At 52.1% G+C, this 27,200-nt stretch overlaps 6 protein-coding genes across 6 annotated transcripts; 5 read left to right on the forward strand and 1 right to left on the reverse strand.

Annotated features, from left to right (window-relative positions):
* Nucleotides 1-584: 584 nt before the first annotated feature.
* On the forward strand, nt 585-1,443 carry ASPACDRAFT_38555 (uncharacterized protein; the record flags this gene model as incomplete). The annotated part of the gene is made up of 2 exons (XM_020200461.1): nt 585-1,076; nt 1,213-1,443. The coding sequence occupies 2 exons, from the start codon at nt 585-587 to the stop codon at nt 1,441-1,443; spliced, it is 723 nt and encodes a 240-aa protein (XP_020061330.1).
* A 3,532-nt stretch (nt 1,444-4,975) lies between these two features.
* On the forward strand, nt 4,976-7,594 carry ASPACDRAFT_74522 (protein kinase domain-containing protein). The gene has a single exon (XM_020204238.1). It carries the CDS (start codon nt 5,072-5,074, stop codon nt 7,370-7,372), a length of 2,301 nt encoding a protein of 766 aa, XP_020061331.1. The 5' UTR covers nt 4,976-5,071; the 3' UTR covers nt 7,373-7,594.
* Nucleotides 7,595-8,235: 641 nt separating this feature from the next.
* gel6 (putative 1,3-beta-glucanosyltransferase) lies at nt 8,236-9,832 on the reverse strand (the record flags this gene model as incomplete). The annotated part of the gene is made up of 3 exons (XM_020198904.1): nt 8,236-9,330; nt 9,406-9,617; nt 9,688-9,832. The coding sequence occupies 3 exons, from the start codon at nt 9,830-9,832 to the stop codon at nt 8,236-8,238; spliced, it is 1,452 nt and encodes a 483-aa protein (XP_020061332.1).
* A 2,370-nt stretch (nt 9,833-12,202) lies between these two features.
* ASPACDRAFT_38558 (uncharacterized protein) lies at nt 12,203-13,158 on the forward strand (the record flags this gene model as incomplete). The annotated part of the gene is made up of 2 exons (XM_020200462.1): nt 12,203-12,333; nt 12,396-13,158. 2 exons carry the CDS (start codon nt 12,203-12,205, stop codon nt 13,156-13,158), a joined length of 894 nt encoding a protein of 297 aa, XP_020061333.1.
* Nucleotides 13,159-21,828: 8,670 nt separating this feature from the next.
* ASPACDRAFT_74527 (uncharacterized protein) lies at nt 21,829-24,282 on the forward strand. Its single transcript, XM_020204239.1, has 2 exons — nt 21,829-22,763; nt 22,822-24,282. The coding sequence occupies exons 1-2, from the start codon at nt 22,010-22,012 to the stop codon at nt 23,880-23,882; spliced, it is 1,815 nt and encodes a 604-aa protein (XP_020061334.1). The 5' UTR covers nt 21,829-22,009; the 3' UTR covers nt 23,883-24,282.
* Nucleotides 24,283-24,946: 664 nt separating this feature from the next.
* Nucleotides 24,947-26,520, forward strand: ASPACDRAFT_20787 (Sds3 domain-containing protein; the record flags this gene model as incomplete). Its single annotated transcript, XM_020198974.1, has 2 exons — nt 24,947-25,330; nt 25,429-26,520. The coding sequence occupies 2 exons, from the start codon at nt 24,947-24,949 to the stop codon at nt 26,518-26,520; spliced, it is 1,476 nt and encodes a 491-aa protein (XP_020061335.1).
* Nucleotides 26,521-27,200: the final 680 nt, after the last annotated feature.

Raw genomic sequence — 27,200 nt, forward strand, 5'->3', positions numbered from 1 at the left:
GAGACGAGACACACGAGTTCTAGCCCCATTCACTTTCCTCTATCTCAAAGCCTGAAATGGGGGTTGTGCGTGTATGTCTCTCTTATGGCGCCTAATTGAGAAAATTGCGGGTCCTTTCGCGTTGAATCTGTTGAGATGCTGCAAAATGATGTCCCGTTCAGTCGGGTAATCCTGATATTCGAGCAAGCCGTGGGTGGACGTTGAATCTGATATATAAGAAAAGGGGTTTCCATACGAGGGAGAGAATGGAAGAGGAAGTGATTCATATCTCGGTGCAGACACAGGGCAAGACCCAAGTCACACGCGAGACATCTGAACCCGGGCACGAGGGTTCCTTGCAGAAGTACCTCAGGCTCATTAGGTTTTGTTTTCCCGTTCCCTCTCTCTCTTGCTCTCCCAGCAGGACCCTGGCCAAGCGAATACAACAGTTCACCGTGGCCCGACAAACGAGACGCACACGAGACGCACGCCCCCAGACAGGGAACGTCATCACCCTCCTCCCCTCTGCTCCACTGCTCTTTGTCCCTCTCCTCTTCTTCCTTCAGGTCATCTTCTTCGTGGGCTGTTCTTATATAGTCCACAAGATGGGGGTCAGCAACCCTGTCAAATACGTCCTGGGCCTGTCCCTTTTCACCAAACGCCCGGACCAGCGGTCTCCGGCGGCGGCAGCGGTGTGGAAGGGGAAGGCCATCGACTACCACGGACAGCATCATCATCAGGAGATCCGCTGGGGCGGTGCCGTGCAGGGTCCAGATGACGATGAAGAGTTTGTCGCTGCAGCTGTGCACATGGCGGTGAGCGAATCCGACGGCAGCAGATGCGGCGGAAGCAGTAGCCGGAACAGTAGCGACAGCAGCGGCAGCAGCAGCAGCAGCAGCAGCAGCAGCAGTAGTAACAGCATCCGCAACCCTCACAGACGCCAGTATGGAGTCGTGCGCGTCGTGAGCTGGGCCAGTCTCGTTGGCGAGCGATGTCGGTGGACGATGAGACAGGAACGAGAATTGGCGATTGCCGAACATGAGTTGGCTCGGTGCCAGAAGGCCTGGAGTTCGGAGCAGGAGTTATGGCTGACTCAGGTGCGTTTCTTCCAACTGATTAATCCTGTGCTCGTTCTTGCCCAATTCCCATTTCTCCCATCTATACCGAGCCAAGCGCTGGAAAAATAATTTTCTTCAAGGTTGGTACCTGAAATACAAACTAACCAGTAATCAGATCAAGGCTCTGCACGAGGAAAAAGAGGCCCACGAAGAGTTTCTCCATCACCGCGCAAAGCAGCAGGACGAGGAACAGCAGCATTTTCGCAAATCGTGGAATCGTCGACGGTCCCATGAGGAACCGTCGCAACATCCCACCCAGCCGCATCCACAGCCACCGCAACGGATGGCTTCGACGCATCGAGCGAACAGTAAATTGCGACGCGGCATTCGGCGGATGGGATCATAAGCCCTCGACGCTGTCTTCCTGAACAATGAACAGGAAAACACACAAAAGAGGTGAGTTTCCATCATAGCTGGGGCTGGCGCGTGCGCTCCCCTCCTCCCTCCCAAACAAACATGAAACGATGATCCATTTCTGACAGGTCTGGTTTGACAGACTAAAATTCTAGAAGCCGATCAGAAAATAGAAAAGAAAAAAAAACACAAGGCTTCAAAATCTTACGGACATGTGACGAACGCTCCGTTCCTAATATAATTGCGATCAGCCCTGCAGGTTCGATCCCTCCTTTCCTGGATGAAAAGGGGGACGGCGGCGGTGATGGAAAGTGTCGGGATTTTCACGTCGATGCATGATTTGACTAGCTTGGAGAGACATCAGTGTCGATTCTTTCTCCTTCCTTCTTCCTCTCTCTTTGATTTGACTTTTCTTTTCTTCTTTTGGGGGGTTTTTAGTCTGCGGATGGTGAAGCAGTCAGACTACGCCCTGCACATACGATTTGTATTCTCGACCCGCGCCTCCAGTGGAGGAAGGGGAATCATCAGACGACCTGCGATCGTCTGACACTATTTTCTGTCTGGGACAGTGAATAGGAACGGGGAGAGAGAAGGAGCAAAAAGCACATGCGAGAATTTCTTTGCATACTATACTTCGAGCACTCCGTTGTGCCTATCATGGATGTACTACGTACCCCACTGTATCTTTTTCTTTTCTCTGTGCATTCTGCATTTCTTGTCGTCGCATGAAGGAAAGAGACGATCTCAGGTTGCACTGCATCATTTGTCAAACTCCGATCGATTTTGGTCTCTATCTGTCAGAAGTAGTAGTACTACTGTACGGAGGTACATTTTGTCCGAGATCTTTCGATAATAATTTTTCCATTGTTTGTTCAGAAAAGCAAACCGCAGAGAGACAGATCGCGTGGCTGCCACCAACCGCGCGCCTTCAGAGCATGGGTTTCCAATCCCGGAGCCGGAGTAGTTTGAACACGGAGTATGTACAGTATCGCGACAGAAAGTTTGCTTTCTCAGCGAAATGGGTAATTGTGAGTGAACACATAACTTATCAAGAAATCTAAAGAGAAGGGGAAGATTGTTTCGGTCGACTAGAGATTCGTTCTGGGCCCGCATCCGATCAATCCTCCCCATGGTTGTCTTGGGTTTGATTTCCAGTCTGCAGGGACAAAACACAGAGGATCGCACCTCCAATGGCTTGCTTGATTCCAGACAATCCCTGACTGAAAGTGCCCGGGATTTTGAGGGCGGAGCTGCCCCGGCGGACCGGCGAGGACCGATCGCATTGAAGATAAGGGACTTGGTGACTTATACTGCACATAGTACTCCGTACTCCGTTAAAAAAAAAAGTTGGAAATGAAGAACCAGGCTAGGTAATCAACGAATAGTCAATCGACTTGACTAGTGCTAACCGGTAGCAGCATACCGAATGGAGGGTATGGTATCTACAGTACTTTTGTAGAGCCACCTAACGCACTAGTCAATAGACCCGTTGTGCTCCATAGAGCATGGAGATAAGGTGGAACAAAGTCCTAATCTTCTCCAGACACTGGATCTTCGCGCAGGGACCACACACCCACTTTCACCTGAGACGTTGATGTTGTGAACTGTGCATAGTGGTGGTTTGATATTTGTTTCGGGAGGGACATCTACTGTACTGTACATCTCAATTGTAGAGCTTCATGGATCTATCAAATCCCGGAGCGCAGAAGTCAGCTAGACTACTATCTTGCCTACTTCCACCCCCCTGTCCGTGATGGCTGAAGGGGTAAGAACCCAAAGCAGGCAGGGCTTATCATGGTTTCATTCTGACTAAATAGGCGCATTTTCATGAATAAAGTCGACTGTCAGAGGCATGACGGCAGAGCTGATAAGCATTCGTCTCTCGGATGCAGTGACGAATGGGCGGTGCTGATAAGAATTCCCTGGATAGCGGAAAGTTTGGTGATTGTTGAGCTTTGCATGTTTGAAGTACACCGTAGTCTTCTCTTCAATGTGTTCAATTGTCATATATTTCCTTTTTCTTTTGTCTCAAATGGACCACTTTTTGAGTATTGTGGCGCTTGTTGGTCCCTCGGGACCTGGTGGTTACCTTTATCAGAGGCTGTAGTGTCTGCCACGCTTCTGCCACATCCATCCTTCACGCTGTATGTAAATCACAAGTGGGTGTTCCAGCAGGAATTACCGACTCTCTACAGACGCCCATCTGAGAGCCTTTTCTGGATCCTTTGCGCCACGCCACGTTTCTTGTTCCGGCATAGGGAGCAAGCCTAGCGATCGATAGACAGACGCGCAACCCTTGCTGGCTTCCTCTTTTCGGGGGATTTGTGTTGCAGAGGGATTGACAGACGAATGACGGGGATGATACATCAGAATGGAATTGTTACTGGTCGAATCGACATGTACTGTAGGTATATATGAATGTAGTCAGCAGTGAGGCAGCTGGTAGTCAAAGTCGTCAATCATTTGAATCATTTGGATCATGGAAAGGTGACCGTGTTGGGACTAGCGCTGGTTATCCATTGATTCTGGAAGGTCTTCTCCGGCTTCTCCTTATCCATTCTCCTCCTACTTCCCCCGTCCCCATGTCGTTTGCCTTATCGGCATCGCCATCGGAGATACGGACGAGACAAGTAAGCCCACCCGATGAGAGAGAACAATAGTCATGCTTTGCCATGCTTTGCCATGCTAAAATTCACGCACTCACGTAGTGAGCCGAAGTATATCGTCATACCGGCCCGGTTCCGTGACTTGACTCGCGGCCAAACTCTGTCCTTGTATCCCTCCTTTCTGAGCCTCGCATCCTTTCCCCACTCATAGACGGATACTCCGTACAACGAACGACCAAGGTTCTTTGTACCGAGTATGAACCGTTGCCGCACTGTTATGGTGATCCCTGCCACCTCGCAAGCTCGAGCGCTTCCTGCAGTCACTGGGGTGGCCCTTCTAGTGCCTTGGTCAGCCATCGTCCTTCTACACTACTGACTACAGTGCTTGTTTCTCATTGCTCTGGTGGTCATAGCGGCTTAGAGCATAGACCAACCCCAGTGCCAGTCACATGGGATCATGATCCCCAGCATCTAGGTTACAGTGCAGCAAGAGCCCCGGTTCGCTTCCCCCGTGAACACTGAGTGAATGGATGAGAGTGAGGACTCCCCTCTTCCTACTCCTCTTTCGTTCTTCGACCTCCTATGATCATTATGACTATTGATTGGAGCCTTCCAATAATGGCGTGGGGAGTCCCCCTTGCTGGTTGATAAGCCTCGTGTCCACCAGTAGGTTACCCATCCGTCCTCCGCCGACTATATCCCCCGATATCTAAGCCTATTAAGTTTGATGTTTATTAGCATTTTCAATGCCAATTTATTTTTATTTTTATTTTATCTTTCAACCCTTTTGGGCTTGTCGTTGCACGCCTCTTGATCAAATTCCTTCGTCTTGCTTTTCTCTCTCTCTCTCCATTGATCTTCATTTTCCTGGTTTGTTCATTGCCCAAACGCCTTCATGGCAACCACTTACAGATATCTGCATTGAGACATGTTCGTCCTACATGAGTGTCGCCGGAAATAGTATCCTTATCACGCTCCCCTTTTCTCCTCCTCTGCTCCAAGTGGTTATATTAGATGTCCGCCCCCGCCTGTGGGGAAGCTTCGTCCTCCCACGACGAGCCGGATCGCCATGAGTCCGAAATGTCAGCCCCCGTCACCTCACTGTGGTGGCCCGAGGATCGGGTGAAAGCGACCCTCTGCCCCGAATATGTCTTCGGCCAGCTGCCTTCGAATGTCCTGCACCGTCTAGTGGCCCCGCTGCCTTGGGGAGAGGGCCTGACGAGCGAATCCTATCTCGACTGGATCATCGCCAAGGCTGGCAGGCTCTTTCTCATTCTTGTCGACATCGACATCCCCGATCGGATCTTCGCGTTAATAGACGAGTCTCTGGATGACTCGGATTTACCATTCTCGGCCTCCAGTGTTAAGCATCTGCCTCTCTTCGCGGACGGCCCAAACCCCGACCTCGAACACAGGTTCTTCCTGGCGCAATGGCGGTTCATCGTGCGCGGAATTGCTGCAGGTGACCATGTGAAGTACACTCAAAACGAGGGCGTTCCGGTGGAACTCCTCCGTACGGGAACATCACTGGTAAGGGAGGGTGTCGAGAAGGTGGTTCTAGCCGGCGCGGCGTGCCGTATACTCCTGCGAACGCAAGTCACTGTCGGCGGAGCACCGCACTTTTTTGAAGAGGATGAGGTATTGGAGGAGATCCGCTCTTTGAGGAGGTTGGCCCATGACCACGTTTATTCCATCTATGCATCCTACTTCGTGGACAACACGGTCTGCATCCTCTTCTCTGGAGTATACGAACGCACCTTGATGTCGTTCCTCACTGACGTGCCTCAACCATTCAAACGGCTTCCGAAAAGCAAGCGGCGGGAGATATTGGTCAATTGGCCGCATTGCTTGGCCGATGGACTGTCTTGGCTGCATGCGCATAGCCATGCACATAGCGTCATCCGTCCGTCGAACATCCTGGTCGATGCTGAATTCCGAGTCTATCTAGGTCAATTCGAGGCGCTCGACACCTTGCTGTCGCCGGCCAAGCTGGATGACGTCGAGTCGTATCAGTATGGCTCCCCAGAGCGCTGGGTGCGCTCGGTCAGTGTTCAGAACACCGACATAACGAGACCGTTGGTCAATCTTCCATCTGGGAGCCGTTCGGCTCGGAAGCAGTCGGCCTCGTCAACCACACGCCCGTCTTTCCTGAGCTTGTCTCGCCTCCGCAGCTCTCTGCCGTCTGAGCACGAGACGGACAGTCCACGTGCAGAATCGGTCACCTCGCAGGGTACTGCCATACGCATTGGCCGGCAAGGGTCTTCTTCCTCGCGAGTCTCCTTCACCCAGTCATCCTCTTCCGGGTCCAGTACTGGAAGTGTCCGCAAACGCGCCATCGGATCCATCAAACGGCCCATGTTCTATACACCTTCCATCACCTCTTCCAACTCCTCGGGATCCTCTTCCGCCTCTTCCGCTATATATCACCCGATCGGCTATCCAATTATAGGCACGAACGCTGCCATAGTCCAGACCTGGCAGACGCGCCAGACGGACCCGGAATCCTCCGATATCTTCTCCCTCGGTGCTGTGATACTAGACATCTTTACCGTTCTCTGCAAACGCAAGCTCTCCGCCTTTGCTCATCACCGGGGAGCCAAGAATCGGACTGCCGGCCGCGGGGGCGGCGTCGCCGATTGCTCCTTTCACCTGGACCGGAACGCCGGCCAGGTATGCTCTTGGATCACGCTCCTGGACAACGACGCCAAGAAACACAAAGACCCCATCTTCCAGGCCGTTCGGCCAATGCTCGATGTCGTCCGAGTCATGCTGAGCAGAGACCCAGCCGAACGTCCCTCCGCGTTTCAGGTCGAACAGCTATTCGCGCGCGCGATCCAGAAGTTGGACGCCGCTCCGATACACTGTACCTCTAAACTGCAACACCACGCTCCACGATCGAAGAACGCCCTGCGCGTCGGCACCAACCAGAACGCCGACCTATCCTCGAATAATCTAATTGTTCCGCGCACTGGACCGGCAGCACCGCGGTCGCCGTCCTCCTTGATCAGCTCGACGGCAAGCACGGAGTACTCCCCCACCACGACCACGAGCAACTCCGGCGGACCCGTGAGTCTCAAGAGCTATCAGCCCTCCTCAGCCGCCTCCGCCTCCGCGTCCAGCTCCAGCCTCCCCGACTGCTACCTGACAGATAGTCATGTCACCGCCGGCAGCGACACCGACCCCGAACAACATGACCGGTATATCAGTTCCAGGACGGCATCCCCATCGCCTTGGCTGGACCCCGAGTATGCATCCGGGCCGACAATGCACCATGATCCCTCGTGGAACTATAGCATCGCAATGGGGAAGAACTAGCCTTGCTCCCACCTTTCACTTATTTCCTTATGAACATAATTCCCAGCAGTGCACATATCTGTACTTCTAATATTCTTAGCACCTAGCTCGCCATCGCGCAACAATCGCCGCAGCCCCCATCCCCCATCCTTTTTTTCCCTCTGCTCTTCTCACTAGTATCTCCTTCATCATCATTACCCTTCCCTCGAAACGTTTCCTGCCGATACAGTGCAGATGCGTACTGAACCTTCAACCCACCCCCTTAATCCCGTCTTTATTCAGCCACTATCCGCCCAACTGATCTCTTGCACCTTCCACCACATATTGTATATCCCTTTCTCATATTTGACAGCCATAAGATATTCTCTACCCCTAAGCTCACCCCCATCCCCCTTACCCCCCTACCCCCCTCCCGGCGTGATGAGTGACGATGCATGGTGTGCAGGTGGAGTCTCTCGGCGTGAATTGTGAATTGTAATTGATACCTAATTCTCTTTTTGATCACCTGGCCTTTCTCTGCTTACAAAGTGAGCCGCTTTATACGTGTCAAAGATATTCCAGTCCCCACTTCCCTATGGGTGACTGACTGTGTAACTACTGTGTAAGAGTCGCCTGCATGGGAAATTTCTTCGCTTGCTCAATGTATATTTTATAGCTATGTTCCAACTGATATTGGATTGATGAGGGGTGGCCATCCAGTGGCCAACCACCCTCGGGCTCGGACTAGACGGCAATGCATGAAGAAGATTCAAAGACAAAAACAAAAAGCGAGGGACCGCGAACAATGTAGGATCGCCTGAATTTTGGGAAAGGACAACGCTGGGACACCGTAAAAAGCGAAATACCCCAAAAAACTTGCGTAACATACGTCAAATCACCATGGATCATAACCACAGCGCCAGGCCTCCGACCACCGTGCACAGAGCGAGGGACACCTTGATGGCGCGATTGAGGCTGCCCTCGCGAAGGATCGCAAAGGAACCGGCCCCGTTGCTGAGCTCGTAGGAGGGGAGGATGGTCTGCGCCGAGGACGCGGACATGGCGTCCGAGGTATCGACCTCCTTCTGCTGCCGCGGGGTGCTGTCATCCTTGGAGGAAGATAAGTCGCCGCCGGTCACCGCGCCTGTCGGTGCCGCGCGGTGGGATGGGGCCGCTTGGCCTAGGGTCGGCAGCGGCGCGCTGGGGTCGACGGCCCATCCGCCGGCGGTAGAGGCGGGACACGCTGGCGGGGTGATGGTGGCGGTGGAGGCGGCGTAGTCGGATAGAGCGACGCCGGTGGGGTTCAGAGTGGCCCATTGCGCTTTGAGGTTGTCGAAGTCCGGTGCGACGGGGGTGGGTTCGCCCTGGCGGACGAAGCCATCCTGCACGAGAGGCCCGTTTGTAGTGGCCGCGGCGGCGGCGGGTGAGTCCGCGGCCGGAGGCGGTGGAGGGCCGTAGTTCACTAGCCCGTAGTCGTTGGTCTCCTCGATCCACTCGTAGATCATCGATCCTGACCAGGTGTCCGCCATTTCGGGGCCGAAGATGGCGGCCTGGTCGCCGAAGGTCCGCGGCCGCGCGACATTGCAGCCAGTCTCTGAGAAGAAGATTGGGGCGGGGTAGCCCTCGGCTTGCTTCTGGAGAGACTCATACCCGGATTGGGTGAAGGTCGACTCCCCACACCATTCGTAAGCGTTTAGGGCGAAGAAGTCCAGTCGCTCGGCGGGGTCAGACCGACAGGCCAGGTAGTTCTGTAGCATGGGCCGCAGCTCCGCGATATCGGCTGCAGAGTAGCCCACGGGGATTGGGCGGTATCCCTTCTCGTCGCGGTGAGATTTCATGTCGCGAACGGCGGCTAGCACGTATGGCGCGGCGGCAGAGCCATCCTTGGTGGTGAGGACTTCGTTGCCGACGAAAAATCCGGCCGTGTTGTTATATTGTTGGAATTCATCCAGAACAGCTGCGAACCGGTCATATTGGGTCTGGTCCCAATGGGGCTCGACCTACACGGTCATTAGTATCACGGCGACAGGGCGGTCATGTGACCCGGCATGAGGTTCTGTAGGTTGGGAACGGACCTGGGAGATCGCTGTATCGAACGTGTCCAGATCCACAAAGAGATAGATGCCTGCATCTTCGAAGGCCTTCATGCAGCCGTCGTGGTCGGCTTCAGGGTCCACATGATAGACGCGGATTGCGTTGGTGCCCAACTCAGCCATGCGGGCCGCATCTCGCGTGCATTGAGCGGTGTCAATCAAGGGATCGTCGGGAACGAGCTGATAGGCGATTCCTAGCGCCAAGGGCACTTGCGTTAGTAAGGAGGATCGGTGAAGTGGTATTGGTAGGCCGCTGCGCTGTACCTTTTATATAGTATTGCCTGCCGTCCTCATAGAAGAATTTCGAGCCCACGGCCGAAATTGTCTGAATGGCATGTGCGGCGCGAGGCACTGATGCTGCGAGCAGCAGAGAGAGTGTCGCCAGCGACGGTGAGCAGCGTGCCTTCATTCTGTGCGAGTTGAGCTAATGTGCGTCGGCTTATAGCTGAGGGTGCTTCAATGTCGACGTGTGGCGGTCGTTCGTGCAGAATGGCTAATGTCGAGCAGATGAATGAGGACAAAGCGATTGTACCTGTCTGACAGACGAGTTTGCAACAGGAGCTTCGTGTGCACGAAGGCGAATGTGTGCTAGACCAGCTACCGGGCCAGTTATGTTCACCGAAGCAGCAGCTGCAAGGGTTCGATAGACAGTCGAACCAATTCTCCGCGATATGCAACTCGATTGAGAACAGAACAACTGAAAACACTAGAACCCAGACGTGTATCTCATGGGATAAAATCGCCTTCTTTAACATGTGATGCCATGCTGCTCAACACCCTCGCGACGCGATACCTGGAAGGTTGAGATGGCTCCCAGCCATACCGTGGCACCGTGAATTTCTGGACGGAGACATGCCTGGCAATGGTATTTCCAGTAGCATTACGTCAAAGAGCATTCGCGCAGGCCTCCTTGAAGCCATTGGTGTCGGGGGATGAGTTGGAATGCAGCGGAATGGCAGACAGGGGGCGGGGAATTAAAGGTGGAAGACAGAGGGAGTTGTCAAATGCCTGAGTTTCAAGCTGCCATACTGGTGACATGGATGTATGCAGGGTTCGCGTTGCAGCGACGCGAACAATGCTTCGGAGGGATTGACTATGCACACTCAGCATAGTCTCTGGAAGATAGGGAGAGAGAGAGAGAGAGAGAGAGAACTGAAATGCGACTCAGCAGTGCAGTATGCAGTAAGTGCAGTCCAGGAGGTAGTGAGTGTATTATTCTCCCTTCCTAATCGGGTAATTCGGGAGGGAGGAATGAACCGTCGTCGGGGCCTGGCTCTTCAGGCCATTGCACTGGAAGCAATGGAACTAAGCCGACCTCGTCCGAGGAGCGTCGGAAATGCCCGGAATGGCAGGCCGGGATCAGGTGAGCTTAGTCATTCTCCGATCTCAGACATCCCCGCCAATGGTGTTGCTGCAATGTCTCAATTGTTCCCCCCCACTGCATCCCACTGGGATAATTAAAGCGCAATCTACATGTTTCTCACCTTGAGATTCGATACCCCCCAAAAGACCCCCCCGAAAAAGGAGCAGGGGCAAAACCCACGGACCAAAAAAAGCAGCCGTTGTTCGTGTTCTTCTCGATTTGCCTCTCCGATGTCTTGGACCTTGATTTCATGTGTTGGCTTTGTTGGCTTGTGACGCCATACGTGGGAGACTATCGTGATGGCAGCGGGAATCGTGCCCAACTATCATTAACTATCTCGACTAGTTTGGTGGGCGGCCCAGACTTTCCCGAGCCAGTTGGCGGCCTTCGACTGAAATTGCCCCCCCTTTTTTATGGACCTTCTATGGACCGAGTTATTCAGAGTCAACTTTAGTCAAGGCCTGCCCGGGCAGCACGAGGGGCCACTGGGTCTGGACAACGATCGAGACCCTGGCCGATCCATGGCCAGGTAATGAGGATCACTGTGCGGACGAGGTCCGTTCCCTCCCTCCCACTGTCCACACAATTCCATTCAATTTTCCGGATCTGGTGGAAGGGCAGGAAGGATGCCAAAAATTGGCGGCAAAAGCATACAGGTACTATCGGAAGCGGCGAGCGTTGCACGCATCGAAGCTGCAGACCGGAATCAGGATATTGAACGGTCGCAGGGGTGTAACGGTGTGAAGAGATTGAGAGATAAAGGAATTGAAGGGGAAGGGGGGGGTGGATGTTGGAGCAGTTGAATTGGATCGTCGGGGGCTTGCGTGGATGACGGGGCCTCGCCTGGGTTGGGCTGGCTTTGGCTGGCTTCAAGGTCCCTTCCCGCATTCGATGCAGTGGGCATCGCTCGTCACCGTTTCATTTCCTCCTTTTCCTTTTTCATCTAACCCCCCTCTCTCTCCATCTCCCCTTGTCGCTGTCAATCGCGCTTATTATAATAATATTCATATTCGCTTTTGTTTCCCTCCCCTCCCCCCTCCCCAATCTCTCTCATCCCCGGATTTTTCTCGTCACTCATCACTGGTCGCTGTTGTGGTTTCGCTTGCTTATCAACCTCACTACTCCCCTCGAGAAATCAGTCTGCTCTGTCCATTAACTCTCCAAGTTAATTTTTTTTTTGGAACATGCTATCCGTGGTTCCTTCCTCCCTCATCATTGCCGTTTCAGGAAAGCTTCTCTGCCTGTGCTTGCCATAATTGATTGGCCACAGATTAGTTGTATGCGCACACTGTCTACCTCATCATAGCACCTCACCACGATTCATCCACAAGGCGACTCAGTGTCGCGTCTACCAAATACCCTTTTTAAATACTACGATTGTCCCCACATAGTCCACGGGCGACTCAATTGAGAACCATGTCGACTGCCAATACTGTATCGCCATTTCGCATCTCGCACCAGGACCGCGACAACCTGGGTCGCAATGAGGCTTTTCGCATGATGCGAGAACATCTCAGGCGACAGGAAATGGGCATGAAGGCCCCAAGGTATGTGACTTGAAGAGGCTGGTTGTTTCGGTTATCCAAGGGCTAATTGGGGTGGATTGTAGCTTTTGCGCCTGCCACCGCAACTCCTGTCTTGCCCAGGAACAAGAGACATTCCGTCTGCATCGCGACATCATCCACACGCTGCTTCTTCCCTTGTCTCTCCTGTATCACGAAGCCTCGCGCATCGCCGCCAATGTCCTGCCCAGTCGCAAAGGAGCGGAGGCCGACCGGGCCTTCCGGGGGGAGGCACGGAGTGCCTATGCCTGGTTACACTCGATTTTGACTGAGGAACACGATTGGTACTTGACGGAGCGTTGCCCGGCGTGCATTGTACTTCATGTGATGAATTCCGAGCCCACCATCCGCTTCATCGCCGTGGCCTGTCTCTTGTCCGACCACTTGCAAGGGACAAAGAGACGATTGCCGAGCTTTGATTTCTGGCTCAGGTCATTGGAAGCCGCCGTCCGGGAAGATCCCTTCTGGGGCGATGATTTTTGGCCGGATATCGAATACCGCGCGTATGCGCTGACCGATAGTGTCAAGGAGCTGGTGTTGCAGTGTCTGGAGCTGCAAGCGGCGCTGGATCGGCAAGACCTGCCGCCCTCAATGTCGTACCACGCCGGCTTCCACTGTGACTCGTCACGACCGGCTGTTGTGGCCAAATCGGCCAACTGCACGCCAGTCACAATCACAATGGGCGACGAACAAAAGCTGATGGCCAAGGTTACCGCCGGTCGCGGCATGCAGTCACGTCGGACCGACCGGCCTGAACGTTTCCACACTCGCCGCCACGCGGATGCTCGCAGAAGATCTGTGACGTCTTGAAAGTGCTACCTTGGTATGGTGTCATAATCAAAGTTTCCGACCTTTCGACTTGATGGTCACGAATACGAGCGATCCACCTTCCACCCATCGAGGCATGGCTGCATGACTCCGGTTCACTCTGTCAAACGGGTCGAAAGTGATTAGCTCTGCGGGAAGCATTACTCACATGCAGTTCTATGACTCTGGAGGACACTCGAGTCGAAACTCAGATCTGGGGTGGGACGTGGCGACGGGAAGCGAACAATTTGCTATCTCCCTAGATTTTGCGACCTACTCCTCTCACAGATCAACCCGCCGCATTATCACGCAAGGGATCTCTACGTGGGCTAGTCCTGCAAGGCTCATATGATTCGCATGGCAGCTATCAAGCTGTCGGCCTCTAGCCACGTACGCAAGGAGGTGATCCGCGGAGATGCACTTGTGCGGCGGGTATTCATCAGCCAGCGGGCAGGGGCGGTCCAGCCAACAATTGCAGCAAGGCTGTTGCACTACGCATTGCGATGCAAGCTCGGGAGCAATGGGCCCTGTTTAGGCGGTTAGGGATTCGAATGGTAGTCGAGTTTTATAGCCCACTGGGCAGTCGACCGATGAGTTAACTCTGAGACGCGCGTCGTAACTCAGCTTACTCTGTTTACACCAGATAGTGAAATACAGACCAATTACAAACAGTCAGTTTCCAAACTAGCCACATGTGTAAAGATTCACCTGTAATGAGTCAAGCTGTATTTCAAGCTACGGACATGCATCAACGGTGAGTCTGACTTGCTTTTGGTGCATTGAGCGACCGAGCTAACCAATGCGGCGAGCCTTTTCCAGAAGTTCCTTGCCTTATTCATACCAGGCCTTTGAAATTCAGGCTACATCTTCTCCAGTACTACTTATCTTGATGGCATGATGCTAAGCACTACATGAATGAGTACATGAATAGCCGAGATACTTCTCTTGAACGTTCCATGATATTGTGCGACCGCAGCTCTGGGCTTTCTTCCAAATGGGCCAATTCATCAAATCTTCATCCCATTGGCAAGCGCATGGCGTTCTGAAACAGGCTCCTTTAAAGGACATTATCATCCGCGCCACAGCCGAGACATGGTCAGCTTGTCCTTACATCCTGTGATGTTCGAACAGTGGAAACTGCCATTGCCAACAAACACAAAGATAAGACCACTGCTTCGGGAGCATCCTTGTTTCAAGGTCGGCTTGAACAGTCACCAACAGTGGAATTAGGGGGAGGTTCGACGCTGCTGTTGTTGTTGTTGTTGTTGTTGTTGTTGTTGGTCTGCCTGTCTCGTCTTGGAGCTACTAGGTAGGATTGTCCCTGCCTCTAGGGCGTGAGTAAGGGTATGTTATCTTGATTATGGATGGTTCCTTCCGGGTCTTTACTACACGAATTCTCGTTCGCGAGCTTGATGGTACACTGCCACTGGTGCTGTAGATGACTTCCTAGAGTGAGTCTCAGCTTCACTTATGTTGTACGCACGGCCCCCGATTCTCGCCGTATACCTACGGACTTTGGACATGAAGTTGAAGAAACGCAATGCGGGATAATCCCATCGAGGCATCCTACTTCAGATACGCAACCACTCGCAACAACATCCCTCTCTATTTCTGCCCGCTGAAGGGAAGAATCAGAGCCGCTGTTCCTCGTCACCCCTGTCTCTCTTCTTCTTTCAGACTCCTACCTTTGCCCAGTTGGCATCTGGGGAATTGTCGCCTGATGTTTGGTATATCATCTTACTTACCCTGCATGCATAACCGATGGCGTGGTTTCCCAGGATTCATGGGCACATGTGATACATTGGTTGACTTCGTCTGAGTACTGCGTTTTGTATGAGGCAGATGTGTATCTGCTTGCAGCCTTCATGCTTCCGGCTGCTACATATGTGTACGAGGGAGGGTGGGGGCTATATACTGATTTCCTAGTCATGATACGTGCCCCGGGGGTTAGCATTGTTTCCCGTTCCGAAGTGAGCAGCAGCCTCGTGGGGATGGGAGATGGGGTTTTGTTGGATAGGGTTGTCCTGAATGCTGGTGATGACGGTGATGGTTGGCTGATGAGATGATCCTCTCGAAAGCAGAATTGCAAATCGAGGAGGTCGGCAGGGTGCGCCGCCATCCATTCCCCCGGGTCCGCCGTATCATCCTCCCCCGGAGACTCTGGCGTTGGTGTTATGTCGAGCAAGGTTTGAGCTAGAGATCCTGCGGGAGAGGGGGGAAGGGCATGTGAGGGAGGTCCTTTATCTGGTCAAGTACTACCTAGGGCTGGGCACGGAGTCTGATCCATCAGGCGGAAGGAATCGTGTTGCTATATCTGTGCTTGATATGCGTTGATTACAAATGTGAGGATTTGAGGACTGTTGTCAGAAATCAGGTCTGCACTAACCGCAAAGAACATGCCGTAAGATTGAGACAGCAGGGCCATGATCCTATAATTGCAGCTCGACTAAGAAGTAACTACGGTCAGCTTGTCTTAACCCTGATCTGAAATTATCTTGTAATGATATCGAAACCCGTGAAGAACCAGGGTATAATTAGCACCGGGTCCGTAGATCCAGCATCAGCCGGATGCTCTCACCTCAGGTTATAGCTCGCAGTTCTGAGTCGACAAAGTAGAAGTAGAAAGCAAGCAACAATCCCGTCCATCATTCTCCGACACCTATACCGTCCCACAAGAACACGAAGTAGTAGAGCATTGACATCCACCTAGACCTATGATCAATGCAGGGCAAGTGAACCCCGGGAGTTGAACAATATCAAGCATAGTATAAGTAGATTCTCGGCAATTCCTGAACCCCAGCTCTCGGACTCCCTGTCCGGGGACGTGACTGCGAGTACTAACCAGTTTAATCTCTAGCAAGCCGCAAACCAACTACTGCCTCAGCTGCATGCAGCCTGGATTGACCTTAGTACGCGATTCAACCTAGAGACCGAACCTGCCGCCTATTTCCTTGTCCTTGGTTTATTCCCCAGAAATCCCCAAAATCAAACAAGAGAATACCGATCCCATAGTAGGGGAGCTACAGACCGAATCAAACAGACACCCTTCGGGGTCGAGACCGTGACCACTGCACAACCTCCCTCTTTCGTCCGGTGGCGTTTCCTTCCCTTCCCTTCTTGAAGAACCGTATGTCCAGGGAAACAATAAAGGAAAGAAACCCGAGCGCCGGGGCGTTGGCCAGGCCAGGGACGGGAGGGAACCAAGTGGAAGGGTGTATACGTATACGTACCACGACCAACTCTAAATGAGATGACGGGGCGGGATCAAAATGGGAGGAGGGGCGGGCGGGGGGCCGTTTTTAATATATTCCCCGACAATAATTTCCTGGATTCAGGTTGATGAGAATGATGAATGCGATCGGAGGGGAATGTAGTTGTCGACAGCTTGATTGGGTATTGTGTTCACAAGCGATATTGGGGGTGTGGAGTTGGGATGAGGAATTTTATCTGTGTATGTAAAGTACGTGGAAAATCTGGGTTTGTGGGGTAGTCAGTTGGCTTGTGTCGGGTTGATTAAAGGGTTTTTTGGGTACGGTGTATGTTGTTGGATGGGGTTGAGGTTGGGGGGTTGCGTGGTTGCGTGGTTGGTTTTATGAGTCCCAGGAGGATTTGGTGTGGGTGGTTCTGGGGTTTTGGATCGTCTGATAACTGTGCATGAATGGGAGGATGATGGTGATGTTGCGGGATAGTGAGTGGTGGTAGTGATACTGTATCGGGGAAGATGGCGAGAGGGATGCTGGATACTACCACGGGTCGGAATAGATTGAAGGTGCATCGCATAGCAAGTACTATGTAGTAGACTGGTTATCGCACCTCTCTTTTAGAATGGACTGGACTTTTCCACACAGTAAGTTGTGATGATTGGAACCTAGTTCTTGTAATGCGTGCACACATATGTATGTGGCCACTTTAGTGATTCCCGTGACTTAATCATAATCCATCATTTTATTATTATGGGGGGAACTATCGAGGACCATCAACTCTAGACCATGATCAACATGACTTACATACTTGTAGTTCAGTACATGGAATTTGAACAAGAAAATCTAGACTCTCGGGTCAGACCCCTCCTTCCCTTGTCAGTTGTCACCATCAAAGGAAACAGGATTGCGTCGGAGATCTACAAGATAATCTTACTCTTGGTCGTTCATACATTAATTCCTGCATATTGGGGGGAATGAACAATATCCCGTATTCGTTCCTCTAGTCAATTATGCTTCTTGTTGTTCCCATCAAGCAAGTCTACCGAGCACACACCCCAAAAGAAGGGGACAAGGACCAGGTGATACGTGCACATACCCTTGGGTCCGTTGATGACTGGTGACAGGACTTTGACAGTGCCAGGGCCAGTGCCAGTGCCACCCGTCAACCGCACAGTTGGGAAGTGCAATCTCCCTGATTTATAGGTGGGGAAAATCTATCCGTCATGGATTCTGTTTCCTGTGGTGCAGTGGTGCAGTGGTGCAGTGGTCTTTAGCGAAATGAAATGGTGGGCGTGCATTCCATGAAATTCTGACCTCATTGTTGCTGTAGAAAAGGTCATGCAATTTTACTGCAGACCCAATGACCCATAATGTAAAACCCACTTTAAAGCTGTAGACCGACCACCACTAGACCAGGAACTGTACAGGCAAGCCCCCCTTCCCCTTTCAATGTCAAATGATTTTTTTTTCTTATCCCCGTGGATATGTGGATCTTCATGTTTTCCGCTTTAGTTTTAGCTGCGCTAGAGTTGTTGCCAAAAAGAAAAGCACGGGACCCAAATCAGACCAGCCACTGACGTCGTGAACAGGGTTCTACACATGGATGGGGAAATGTCGACAGAGACGGTTTTGCGGATGGAGCCGATCCGGGTAAGGGAAGGGGCATAATTTCCAATTGCGATGGTTAGGTAGAATTGAAAGGGAGAGAAAGGCGTGGCTAGACCACTGGCGGGCGGATCCATTTGTGAATCACTGAAGTGAATGTTCATCGATACTACCTTAGGCATGTCAGTGGCAGTGCCTGTGACTTGTCGACCGCTTTTTCTGGGAAGAGAGAGAGGGAGAGTATGGAAAGTTTGGAACGTGAATCTAACAGGGGAGGTTCGGGTCATTTACAACAGCAACAGAAAATCATCAAGGGGTCCAAGTTTAAGAGGTTCGGTTCGGTGGATTGATTGATGGGCATCGGCAATGGAAAGACACTGGCCAAGTGGGAGAAAAAGCAAAGCAAAGCAAGAGACAATTGCGGATTTCAGCCTCAGGCTCGGGGGGATTCAGCCCGGATCTACGGAATACACACTTGACAAAGGATCTAGCTGATTTACTACTGTACCCTGTAGTATTGACGGATCTCGTGATGTCCTTCAAAGGCTCAGAAGCACCTAGTCAAAAAGTCGTCACGGCAAAGTCGGCAAATCTAAATTGATTTCCAATCTCAAAAGTGTATCGAGATAGTAAGGTTGTACGGTGTGCTTAGGTTTGGAACAACCTACGGGCGGGATTATGCTTCTGGTGACTCGTACCTGCCTTAGAGCCTATGAAATGATCTGGAAGCATAGTCACGCTACGGAGCACCTGACCGCGAAGATGAAATGCTCTCGACTGCAGTCAAATCGCGGTGTTCACGGAAAAGAAACCCTGAACACGCACACACGGTAAAAGCAAATTGAACCTTAAATCCTCAAGCGAAGAAAAAGAAATGAAAGAGAAAAAGGACCTGTCCAACCTTTGACTACCCAAGGGGCATCCCGATCACATTAGGCGGATCTTTTCGGCAGCACGGAAACAAGGGTCTAGGCGTCAATCCGCCCGGATGCGGCAGTGGATTCGATCGCGCCATGCAGGTGCGCCTTTCTGCCGTGGAACCAGGGTGAGGGTGGGGGGTCGGGGGGGCGGGGGGGAAAGGGAGAGCTGACGACGTCAAGATCTGAGAAAGCATACTACTTGTAGAAAAGTAAAAAATATAGATGATTCATGAAAAGTACCGTTGGCTTGGTCGGCGGGCTCGGAGAAATGGGAACATGAACTGGATCTGGGGAAGTAGCAGTTTAGTGGACGAGGAATCATTTCCCTCTTTGGTGTTTACTTGAGCATCAACTGTATGAATCACCAATTGAGTTTCCATTCAGACAGCAGGACCGGGTTGAAGCTGTCCCCATACCTACCGGTAATCAGCCTGACCTTGTAGAATCTATGCCCTCCCAGAAAAAAACCATCGACACATTAGATTCTGAGTTATGATTTTGTGCAATGAAGCCGGCGACGATCAAGCCCGAGCCACTAAGTGACTGTAGGGAGCTAGTCCCCTTCCAATCTATTTATACACAATCTCCACCTTGATTGTGCACAGATTTTTCAGCCGAGAGAGCCCCATTTCTCATTTTGTGCAGGGACTATCTTCTGGGGCGCCTTGAGATTACTTTTCGCCTGTCTGTCGGTGTGACGAGGTGTTTGCTGCTGGCCTCGTCGCCTCATATGTAAACTGTGCTGTACGGTAGGGGGGATGGGCATTGTTGTTTCGCATCTGATTCAGAGCGTGTCTCGACCCGGAGATCCGATCATGGCTCACCCCCGCGCCCGCGCCCGCGCAAGACCAGGCAAACAAGCCTCCTCGATCAGACAGTGCAGGACGATGATCGTCAAAAAGTGATGCTGATCCGGATAATACGAGATCCTTTGTAAGGCGAGCGGGCAAGGGAAAAGGGAAAGGGGGAAAAGGCAGAAAGAGCCCAGACCACATTAATTGTCACTGCCCTGACCATCATTGACAGCTTGACGGGGCACCTGGCAGCCCTGCCATGCCATGGATAAGGATTGACTGGGGATATGTATGGTATGAATACTTCTCAAAATGCCGCATTCGACATAAGAAGCAGTAGCTGTAGCTGTTGCCTTCGGCGGAGGAAGATTGGGAGAGGGTTGGTGTGGGGTACTGACCAGGTCATCCGCAGGTTGTGTAGTCGTGTGTCTTGTCCTCCTCCCCGTTACGACACATACAGACTACAGTACACCCTCACATACAACAGAGAAAGAGAAAGAAGTTGAGACAACGCAAGAATGGGCAGTGAGTGGTAAAGCCGGGTAAAGGCGACCATCGTGGAGTCATGACTGGAGGTGAACCCAGTAAGCCCAGTTCTAGGCAGTGGGTCTTGAGTAATGGAAAGAAGGAGGAGGGGATGGGGGGGCAAAAAACCCGAGAAAAATAACTAAAATCCAGAAAAAAACCGGAAATGAAATAAAATCAAAAACCAAGGACGGGGGAAGAAAAGTGGCCACGACGGAAGGAAAGGACACCCTCAAGGCCCGTGTAATGCTGGTTACGGTAAGGTATCGCCCGGCTTTGCCCATCTTAGCTCCGATCAGCCACTATGGGAAGGCAGTGGGACACACAACAGGCTGAGGGTGGAAGGTCTAGATGAGTCGGGATGAGTCCGGGCAGTGTCTGGAACTGAGGATGTTACCATCCAATTACTTGTATGTTACAGGATGGTAACAGTGGGAAGGATAGATAGCTAATGTTTGGATTCTTCCTTGTACAATGATTCGTAAAAATGATAGAGTCTTGTAGCATGAAAGGCTGAGATGTAGATAAATATATATACACATTATAAATGATAAGTTTAAGAATAGTATTATAATTAGTGTAGAACAATTGGACCTGTTAATTATCTAGTAGGGTACTTGAATACTACTACTGCAGACTGACTGCAGAGAGCGGCGGCCTCGTGTCAGGAAATTCCCCAATCAGGCAGGGTGCGGTCTAGAACACGGGTGGAAAGTCGCAGCCCGAGGGTCTTGTTCTTTTTGGGCTGTCACTCACCCTCACTCACTCACTCATTCACTCTCTCTCACCCACTGCCACCACTTCCACCACTTCCACCTCCATCCATCCATCTGTTCTGGCCCTTCCATTTTCCACCTTGGCTAGGCTCCTTTCCCTCTTTTCCTCTTTCCACCTCCTCTATTTTCTTTTCTCTTCATCCCCCTCAAAAAAAACCTTTTCCTTCTTCAGTTGTCTATCGGTCCTGTTGCTGCTAGTGCTCATCTAAGTTAGTGCCTACTGACTGGATGGCGTCTGGCCGCTCTCCGAGTTTCGAGTTTCGAATTTCGAATTTCTACGACGGAGTACGGTAGTAGTCTCTTTGGGGTTTCTAGATTTCTAGCTGGAGTCTCTAGTCTCGCTCGCCCTTCAATCTCGCCCTTTCCCCACTGTATCATCATTGATCATCATCAACCACATCCACCCGCACACTTCCATTAACCAACAACTACCACCACAAGTCTCTTTTCTTCTTCTCCTCCTCCTCCTCCTCCTCCTCCTCCTCCTTCTTCTTTTCCCTCCTCTCCTCTCCTCTCCTCTGCTTCCTTCCTCTTCCCCCACTCTTTTCCCCTCATCTATACTTCCTCCCTATACTTCCACCACCACACAGCAATCAATCTCCCGACCGTCCCGTCCTCTGCTCACCCCAAAACTGGTTTTCTGCCTCAACCATCACTACCACCACTTCCACTACCTCGTTACCGGTATTTGTGTGATCATTGATTCGACTATATTTTCCGTGAAACCTTCCACTACACACGACCCTGACAGGCAATCTGACCATCATTTACCGAGCCGCTATCATCAAGAGGCGTTGATCTGCCCTCCCTCCAATTCCCCTCCCCTCCCACCACCCCCCCCCCTTCCAATCGGTCTTATCTTCCGCCTCCTCCCGTTGCTCCAGGGCCCGATTCTGTTATTGGGTCCGCCTGCATCTCGCCCTCGCTGCTGCTTCCACTGTGCCAGCAGCGCCTCATCCGCAGACTGAATGAATTCTCCACTGTGTCATGGACCGTTTCGGCCTGCTTTGGAGGTGCGAAACAGCTCGGTCATGCGTTCTCCATATTCAACAACCTCTAGCTCCTCAACTTCGCCATCGTCAGAAGTGTCCGGAGAATCTAGCTCGCCCTTGAGAGCCGTGTCGCCATTTGACTCGCACGACCCCCTTCGCATTAGCCCGATCTCTCCTATCAAGCCACAACACCACTCCTCTCGATCTCCTGCATCCTTCCACCCCGACACTGGCTCCAGTCGGTTGAAGCGTCGAGCCTCGCAGGGCTCCATCCTCACCAAGCCTTCTCCAGTCTCCCGTTTCCTCTCGCGCAGCAACGCTTCTCTCCATCTCCCATCCTTTGAAGAACTTGGTCTTTCGTCGAAAGTCTCCCGTTCCGACTCTCAGTCCTCTCCCCCGCAATCCCGCCTTCGTCTTTCCACTGGTCCGACTGCCTCCAGTTCGCTGGCGACTCGAGCATCACAGTCTTCCTCCACTGGGTGGGATTCGTCGGCCAAAAGTGACTACCTTTCTGCTCTTCCACCTACTCCCCCTGATGATAACGATCATATTGCGTGGAACCCTACCTCCGATATGTTGCTGTTCGAGTCACATGTGACTCGAAACCATGCGCCCATGGTCATGGACGAGGGCCCAAACATCGGCAATTCTCCAGCTCGGACGGACGGCCTCAGTAGCCCTTCCGACCAGCTGTCAAACGTGTCACCGTCGAGCTCCGGTGGCAGCCCAGGGTCATCAGATGAGATGGATTGTGATCACAGCTCATGGCTTGAGAATAGCATCGAAGCTACAGGTAAGTCAGCATTCAGAAATTCGCGAGTGAGCACCGCTAATCGGTCCATCGCGAGTAGTCTCATCACTTGCTCTCTCGAACTCCCGCGGAGAGGCCGTCAAAATCGTCTCTCAGATGCTCCCCTATCCTCGCGCTGCTGACAAGGCCGCCGCGATATCCTCCAACGACAGTGTCTATTGCTCGTTAGTGCAGGCAGTCCAAAATCGGCTCCGCCATGGACAGTCGCCCTGGATCAATATTACCCACGCAGTTCCGGAACAATTCAGCCTCTCCAATCTACCATCCTCACCCCCGCATAGCCCTCGATTTTCATTTTCCAACGACGATTACTTCAACTCCACCGTCTTCTCCAGTGCCGCTGTGGTATCAGCTTATCACGACTTCCGCGGTCCCATCCAAACCCGCCCCTCTCACTCGCCCATGCCGATCGTTCCACCCCTCACGGTTCATCTCTCGATCTTGGAACGCTACCTCCCACCCTCGTCGGCCCAGGAACACAAGGATCTCTTTTCGCCATATCGCCCGTCCTTCTTGGTTGATCGACTATCCGAGCTGTCCCCTCACGGGGGCTCGTTACTCTTTGTCTACCCGACTCGCAGGGGTGGATCTACCTTCAAGTCACAGTATCTGGGTCCTATTCTGGACCCCTTGCTTCGTCAACTCGTGGTCGTGAATGAACTTTCCACGGATATCGGTCGTTATCTGGGCAAGCTCTCTTCCGTGTCTCATATGGACGACTTCGACACGATGCGGGAGAACCTCGCCCAGCTCTGTAACTCTTTGAGCTCCTCTTCTTCTCAATTCAGTATAGTCGACGCTCGAAAAGGCAGCTCCCATCTCGATCGGGAACTTTGGACCGAATGGTTCATCCACCAAGAAAAAGCTCGCATGAAGGAGGTGCTTAGCGTGTATTGGCAGAATGGTCGGCGTCTTCCGGCCACCAAGGCTGTTTCCAATGTGTCTTCCACGAACTACATCTTGGAGGACAAGGAGGTGACCTCGGCTATGCTCTTGGGTGAGATTTTGGATGGGATTCGACGACGACCTTATGGCGAGGATTCCGAACCCCACGATGGAGTTGAGTTGGGCGTTTTCGTCATCCGCCGATCCCACTCATAAGCCGGCTCGGACAGGGTGGAGCGAGCTGCAGACGCATCACCCCCTTGCGTCCCCCCTTCGTTCTACTCATTGATCTTTGTTCTTATTCTCTTTCTTTTTATTTTGTTTGTGGCTGGATATATGGTCGTACAATAAAAAGGGGACCTGGCGGGTCCGGCGGCGTCTTGAGGAGTTAGATGGACATTGGGTCTCAGTTTGCATGTTTGGGACGTCTATCGAGGAAGCATTGGCTGTTTGCATTGTTTTTCCGTTGGAACAGAATACCCAGGATATCTTGTGTTATGGAAGCGTGATGACCACTAGCTTGTGTCGATGATGATGACGATTATTCCTATTAGTTTAGATGATGGATCACAGGGGTCCAAGTATCGAAATAAAATAGGATGTATTCATTCAAATTAAGGGTGCCAGTCTGGCATAGTCTACTGAAGAACTACTTTGCAATTGTATAGATTTGATTGCCTGGAGGATTGATTCTTTCATCGGAACACAGGGTCTAACATCAGGCATGAATTGGCGGGAGGAAAAGGTGACCTGGCAATGCTAGGAAGAGCAGTCCGTATCCTTAATATGTGCAAAACCACGATTTCATCTCCAAATATTATGGGAATCTATTCACATTCAAGAATGCATCTTCCAGGCGAGCGGATGAGCCCGGGCGGTGAGAAATGTCCCCGACGCTAAGCTGTATCGGGCCAACGGCCGGCCGCCCGCTTTCTGCTTCTCCTCCGTCACTGTTCATCCATCCATTCATCCTTCCACTTTGTTCTGGTTCGCTTTGTCTGTCCATCTTGCGATTTCTTTTTTGCCCTGAATGTGCTTGATTGTCGGGATTGGGACCCGTACTGCTCTCTAACAGCAGCAGTTCTGTCTGAAGTCTCTCAATCGCACCTGTCTCTCAAACACAGCGGGAGAGTGAGTGAAAGAGAAATAGATCGCTTTCGCACTTGACCCAGCCCTCCAGCGTCTTCTATTTTGCACATTTATCTGGCGAGCGATCCGCCCAGATTATGGCTTACTCGCCTGCTCCTCCATCTCCAGTTCACAGTAGCGGCGTTCCAAACATGTCTAACAATATACATTCCCGAGGGCGCTCGACAAGTCCTCCGACCAGCGTGCCGCTCTCCAAACGGGACAAGCGACGCAGCGCGCTTCAGGAGCGTCTTCAAGACCTGACGGCTTCCTTCAGTCAGAACCGAGACACCCAGTTTCGGCAACAACTGCATGCCCTTCAATGCGACATGACCCTAATCAACAATGCGGATCCTTACGAGCCGGGTCCGCTTCCCGATTCCGCGGACGAAATTGCACAGCTGATTGAGAATACTGTCGGCGGAGGGAAATTCGCCAAGGAGATGGCTAGTCTGGCGGGGATGTGGTATTCGCGATTCGTGCAGGAAGTAAACCAGGCCAAGGCTGAAAAGGATGCAGATTTAGCGATGTTGGCAGTAAGTTTGGGTTCTTTCTTGATTTCTGCACCCCCCCCTCTCCCTCCCCCAAACGGCCCCGGTTTGGCCTGCCCATGCTAATGAACCTTCTTGCCTAGCATCGTCATACCAACAATCTGGAAAGATTTCAACGGGAGTATGCGTTCCGCGTTCACTTCGCCGAAGAAGAATACAAGCACCTCGCAAATACCCTCCGCGAACGTCTCGTCCAGACCATTACCGGCAAACGGGCCCGTCTAATGCGGGAGAAAGAGCAGTTGGATCTGGCTGACACCAACGCTCTGCTCCTGCATCCGAACCAGTTCAGCATCACCAATCCTGCCAGCCCAGGTGGCATCCACGGTAACCGAAAGACGCGGCACACTCGCCATCGTGTCGATCTTGAGCTCGGCGACGGAGCCATGGCAGAAACTTTCAACAGGCGAAAGAGAAAGGCACCCGAGGAAGATGTCGGCTCCCCGGTTCGGGACTCGGGCTTATCTTCGCATCCGGCCGAGCGCGCAAAAGCTCAGCTGGTGCAGCAACAGCAAGCGCCCGCATACGCAATCCAAAACCTTTTTACGGAGAAAGAGCTCAGTGCGCACGCCAACCACGCACATGTGGCTACCGTACACTTTTTTTCAACCTCCAAACGTGCGGATCAGCCCTCGGGTGCCGCCACCAACGGCAACAACACTGACGCGGATGAGGGTTCCGGCGTCGACGGCACAGGCGCGGAAGACAACGGTACGCCGGCCACCGACATGGCTCGGACGGCCAGCCAAAACTTCCACGCCACGCGCTCGACCCGGGGACACGGCAACCACGCGCTGAACGCCCTGGCTGAGCTCTCTGATAAGCCCGCTGTGCGGCCCAATCTCCCCTACAACATTTTGGCCAATTACCACGCGCGTCCTAGTAACAACGGCGCTCCCCCGTTACCGCCACTCATGAATGAGGAAGTTGACGATGACTGGGCTCGCATGGACCGGCTGCATAATAAGCCGGTCGGCTTCGTCGACAGAGGCCTGGCGCAACTCCTTGTCGAGTCTAGTCCTGCTGAGGTGAACGGCGTCCCTCAAAACCCCAACCGGTTCAACATGTTGCATCCGGACTTCCCGACGGATATGGGAATGCATCTGTACCCTCTCTCAAAGGACACGGGAGATGGAGTCTATAGTAATGAACGGGCCAGGAAGGGTAGAACTTAGCCCCTCTTTTGGTGTCTCATTTTGGACTCGATTATCCAACCCCCACAAACCAAACCGCACATATGTCCCCCTCCGAACTATACCTCTTGGCCGGTCAACATCAATTGAATCAACATATGCATTGTTACCACCGCATTGCACGAGTACCAAAGACTACTTGGGAATCACGACTTTTACCATTACTTGCTACACCGGATCCGTTGGCTTACTTTACACCTACTACTTCTGACACCTACCACTTACACGCACTAAATACAACTAGCGGGAGTGAACACGATTGCTTTCTGCCCATCTTACTTTTTTTCTTACCCATTCTTCGTTTGAAGGCGTTTGGAACGGCGAGAGGAGACCTTGGATTCTTTTTCCCCCTTTCTTTTTTGTTTCTTTTTCCCCATCAAAACGCCTTGCTTTTCTTGGCTCTTGTCTGTCATACTTGAGCTAGTTTAATTCCACCCCCATACCCTAGCTAGAGAGAAGAAAGAGTGAGAAGACAGAAAAGAAGCACTCAATGATATGTCATGACTTAATATAACCTGACCTTTTCGTCTGCTTTGGATTTGATTCAGTCGGAGGGTAGGGCACAAGGAATATATATCTAGTAACGCATTGTTCTTGTTCTTGTTCTTGATCTTCTCATGCCATTGGTGTTGTTTGTGTATATCGAACCACTTTCCGCGCCT

Source organism: Aspergillus aculeatus (genome assembly GCF_001890905.1).
Source record: "Aspergillus aculeatus ATCC 16872 unplaced genomic scaffold ASPACscaffold_1, whole genome shotgun sequence".
NCBI classification, from domain to species: domain Eukaryota; kingdom Fungi; phylum Ascomycota; class Eurotiomycetes; order Eurotiales; family Aspergillaceae; genus Aspergillus; species Aspergillus aculeatus.

Excerpts from the sequence above, each read along its gene's own strand:
- ASPACDRAFT_74522 (XM_020204238.1), top strand. The coding sequence starts at position 5,072 with ATGTCCGCCCCCGCCTGTGGGGAAGCTTCGTCCTCCCACGACGAGCCG.
- ASPACDRAFT_74527 (XM_020204239.1), top strand. The coding sequence starts at position 22,010 with ATGCGTTCTCCATATTCAACAACCTCTAGCTCCTCAACTTCGCCATCG. Across the intron at positions 22,764-22,821 it reads GAATAGCATCGAAGCTACAG|TCTCATCACTTGCTCTCTCG; the intron begins GTAAGTCAGCAT and ends CATCGCGAGTAG.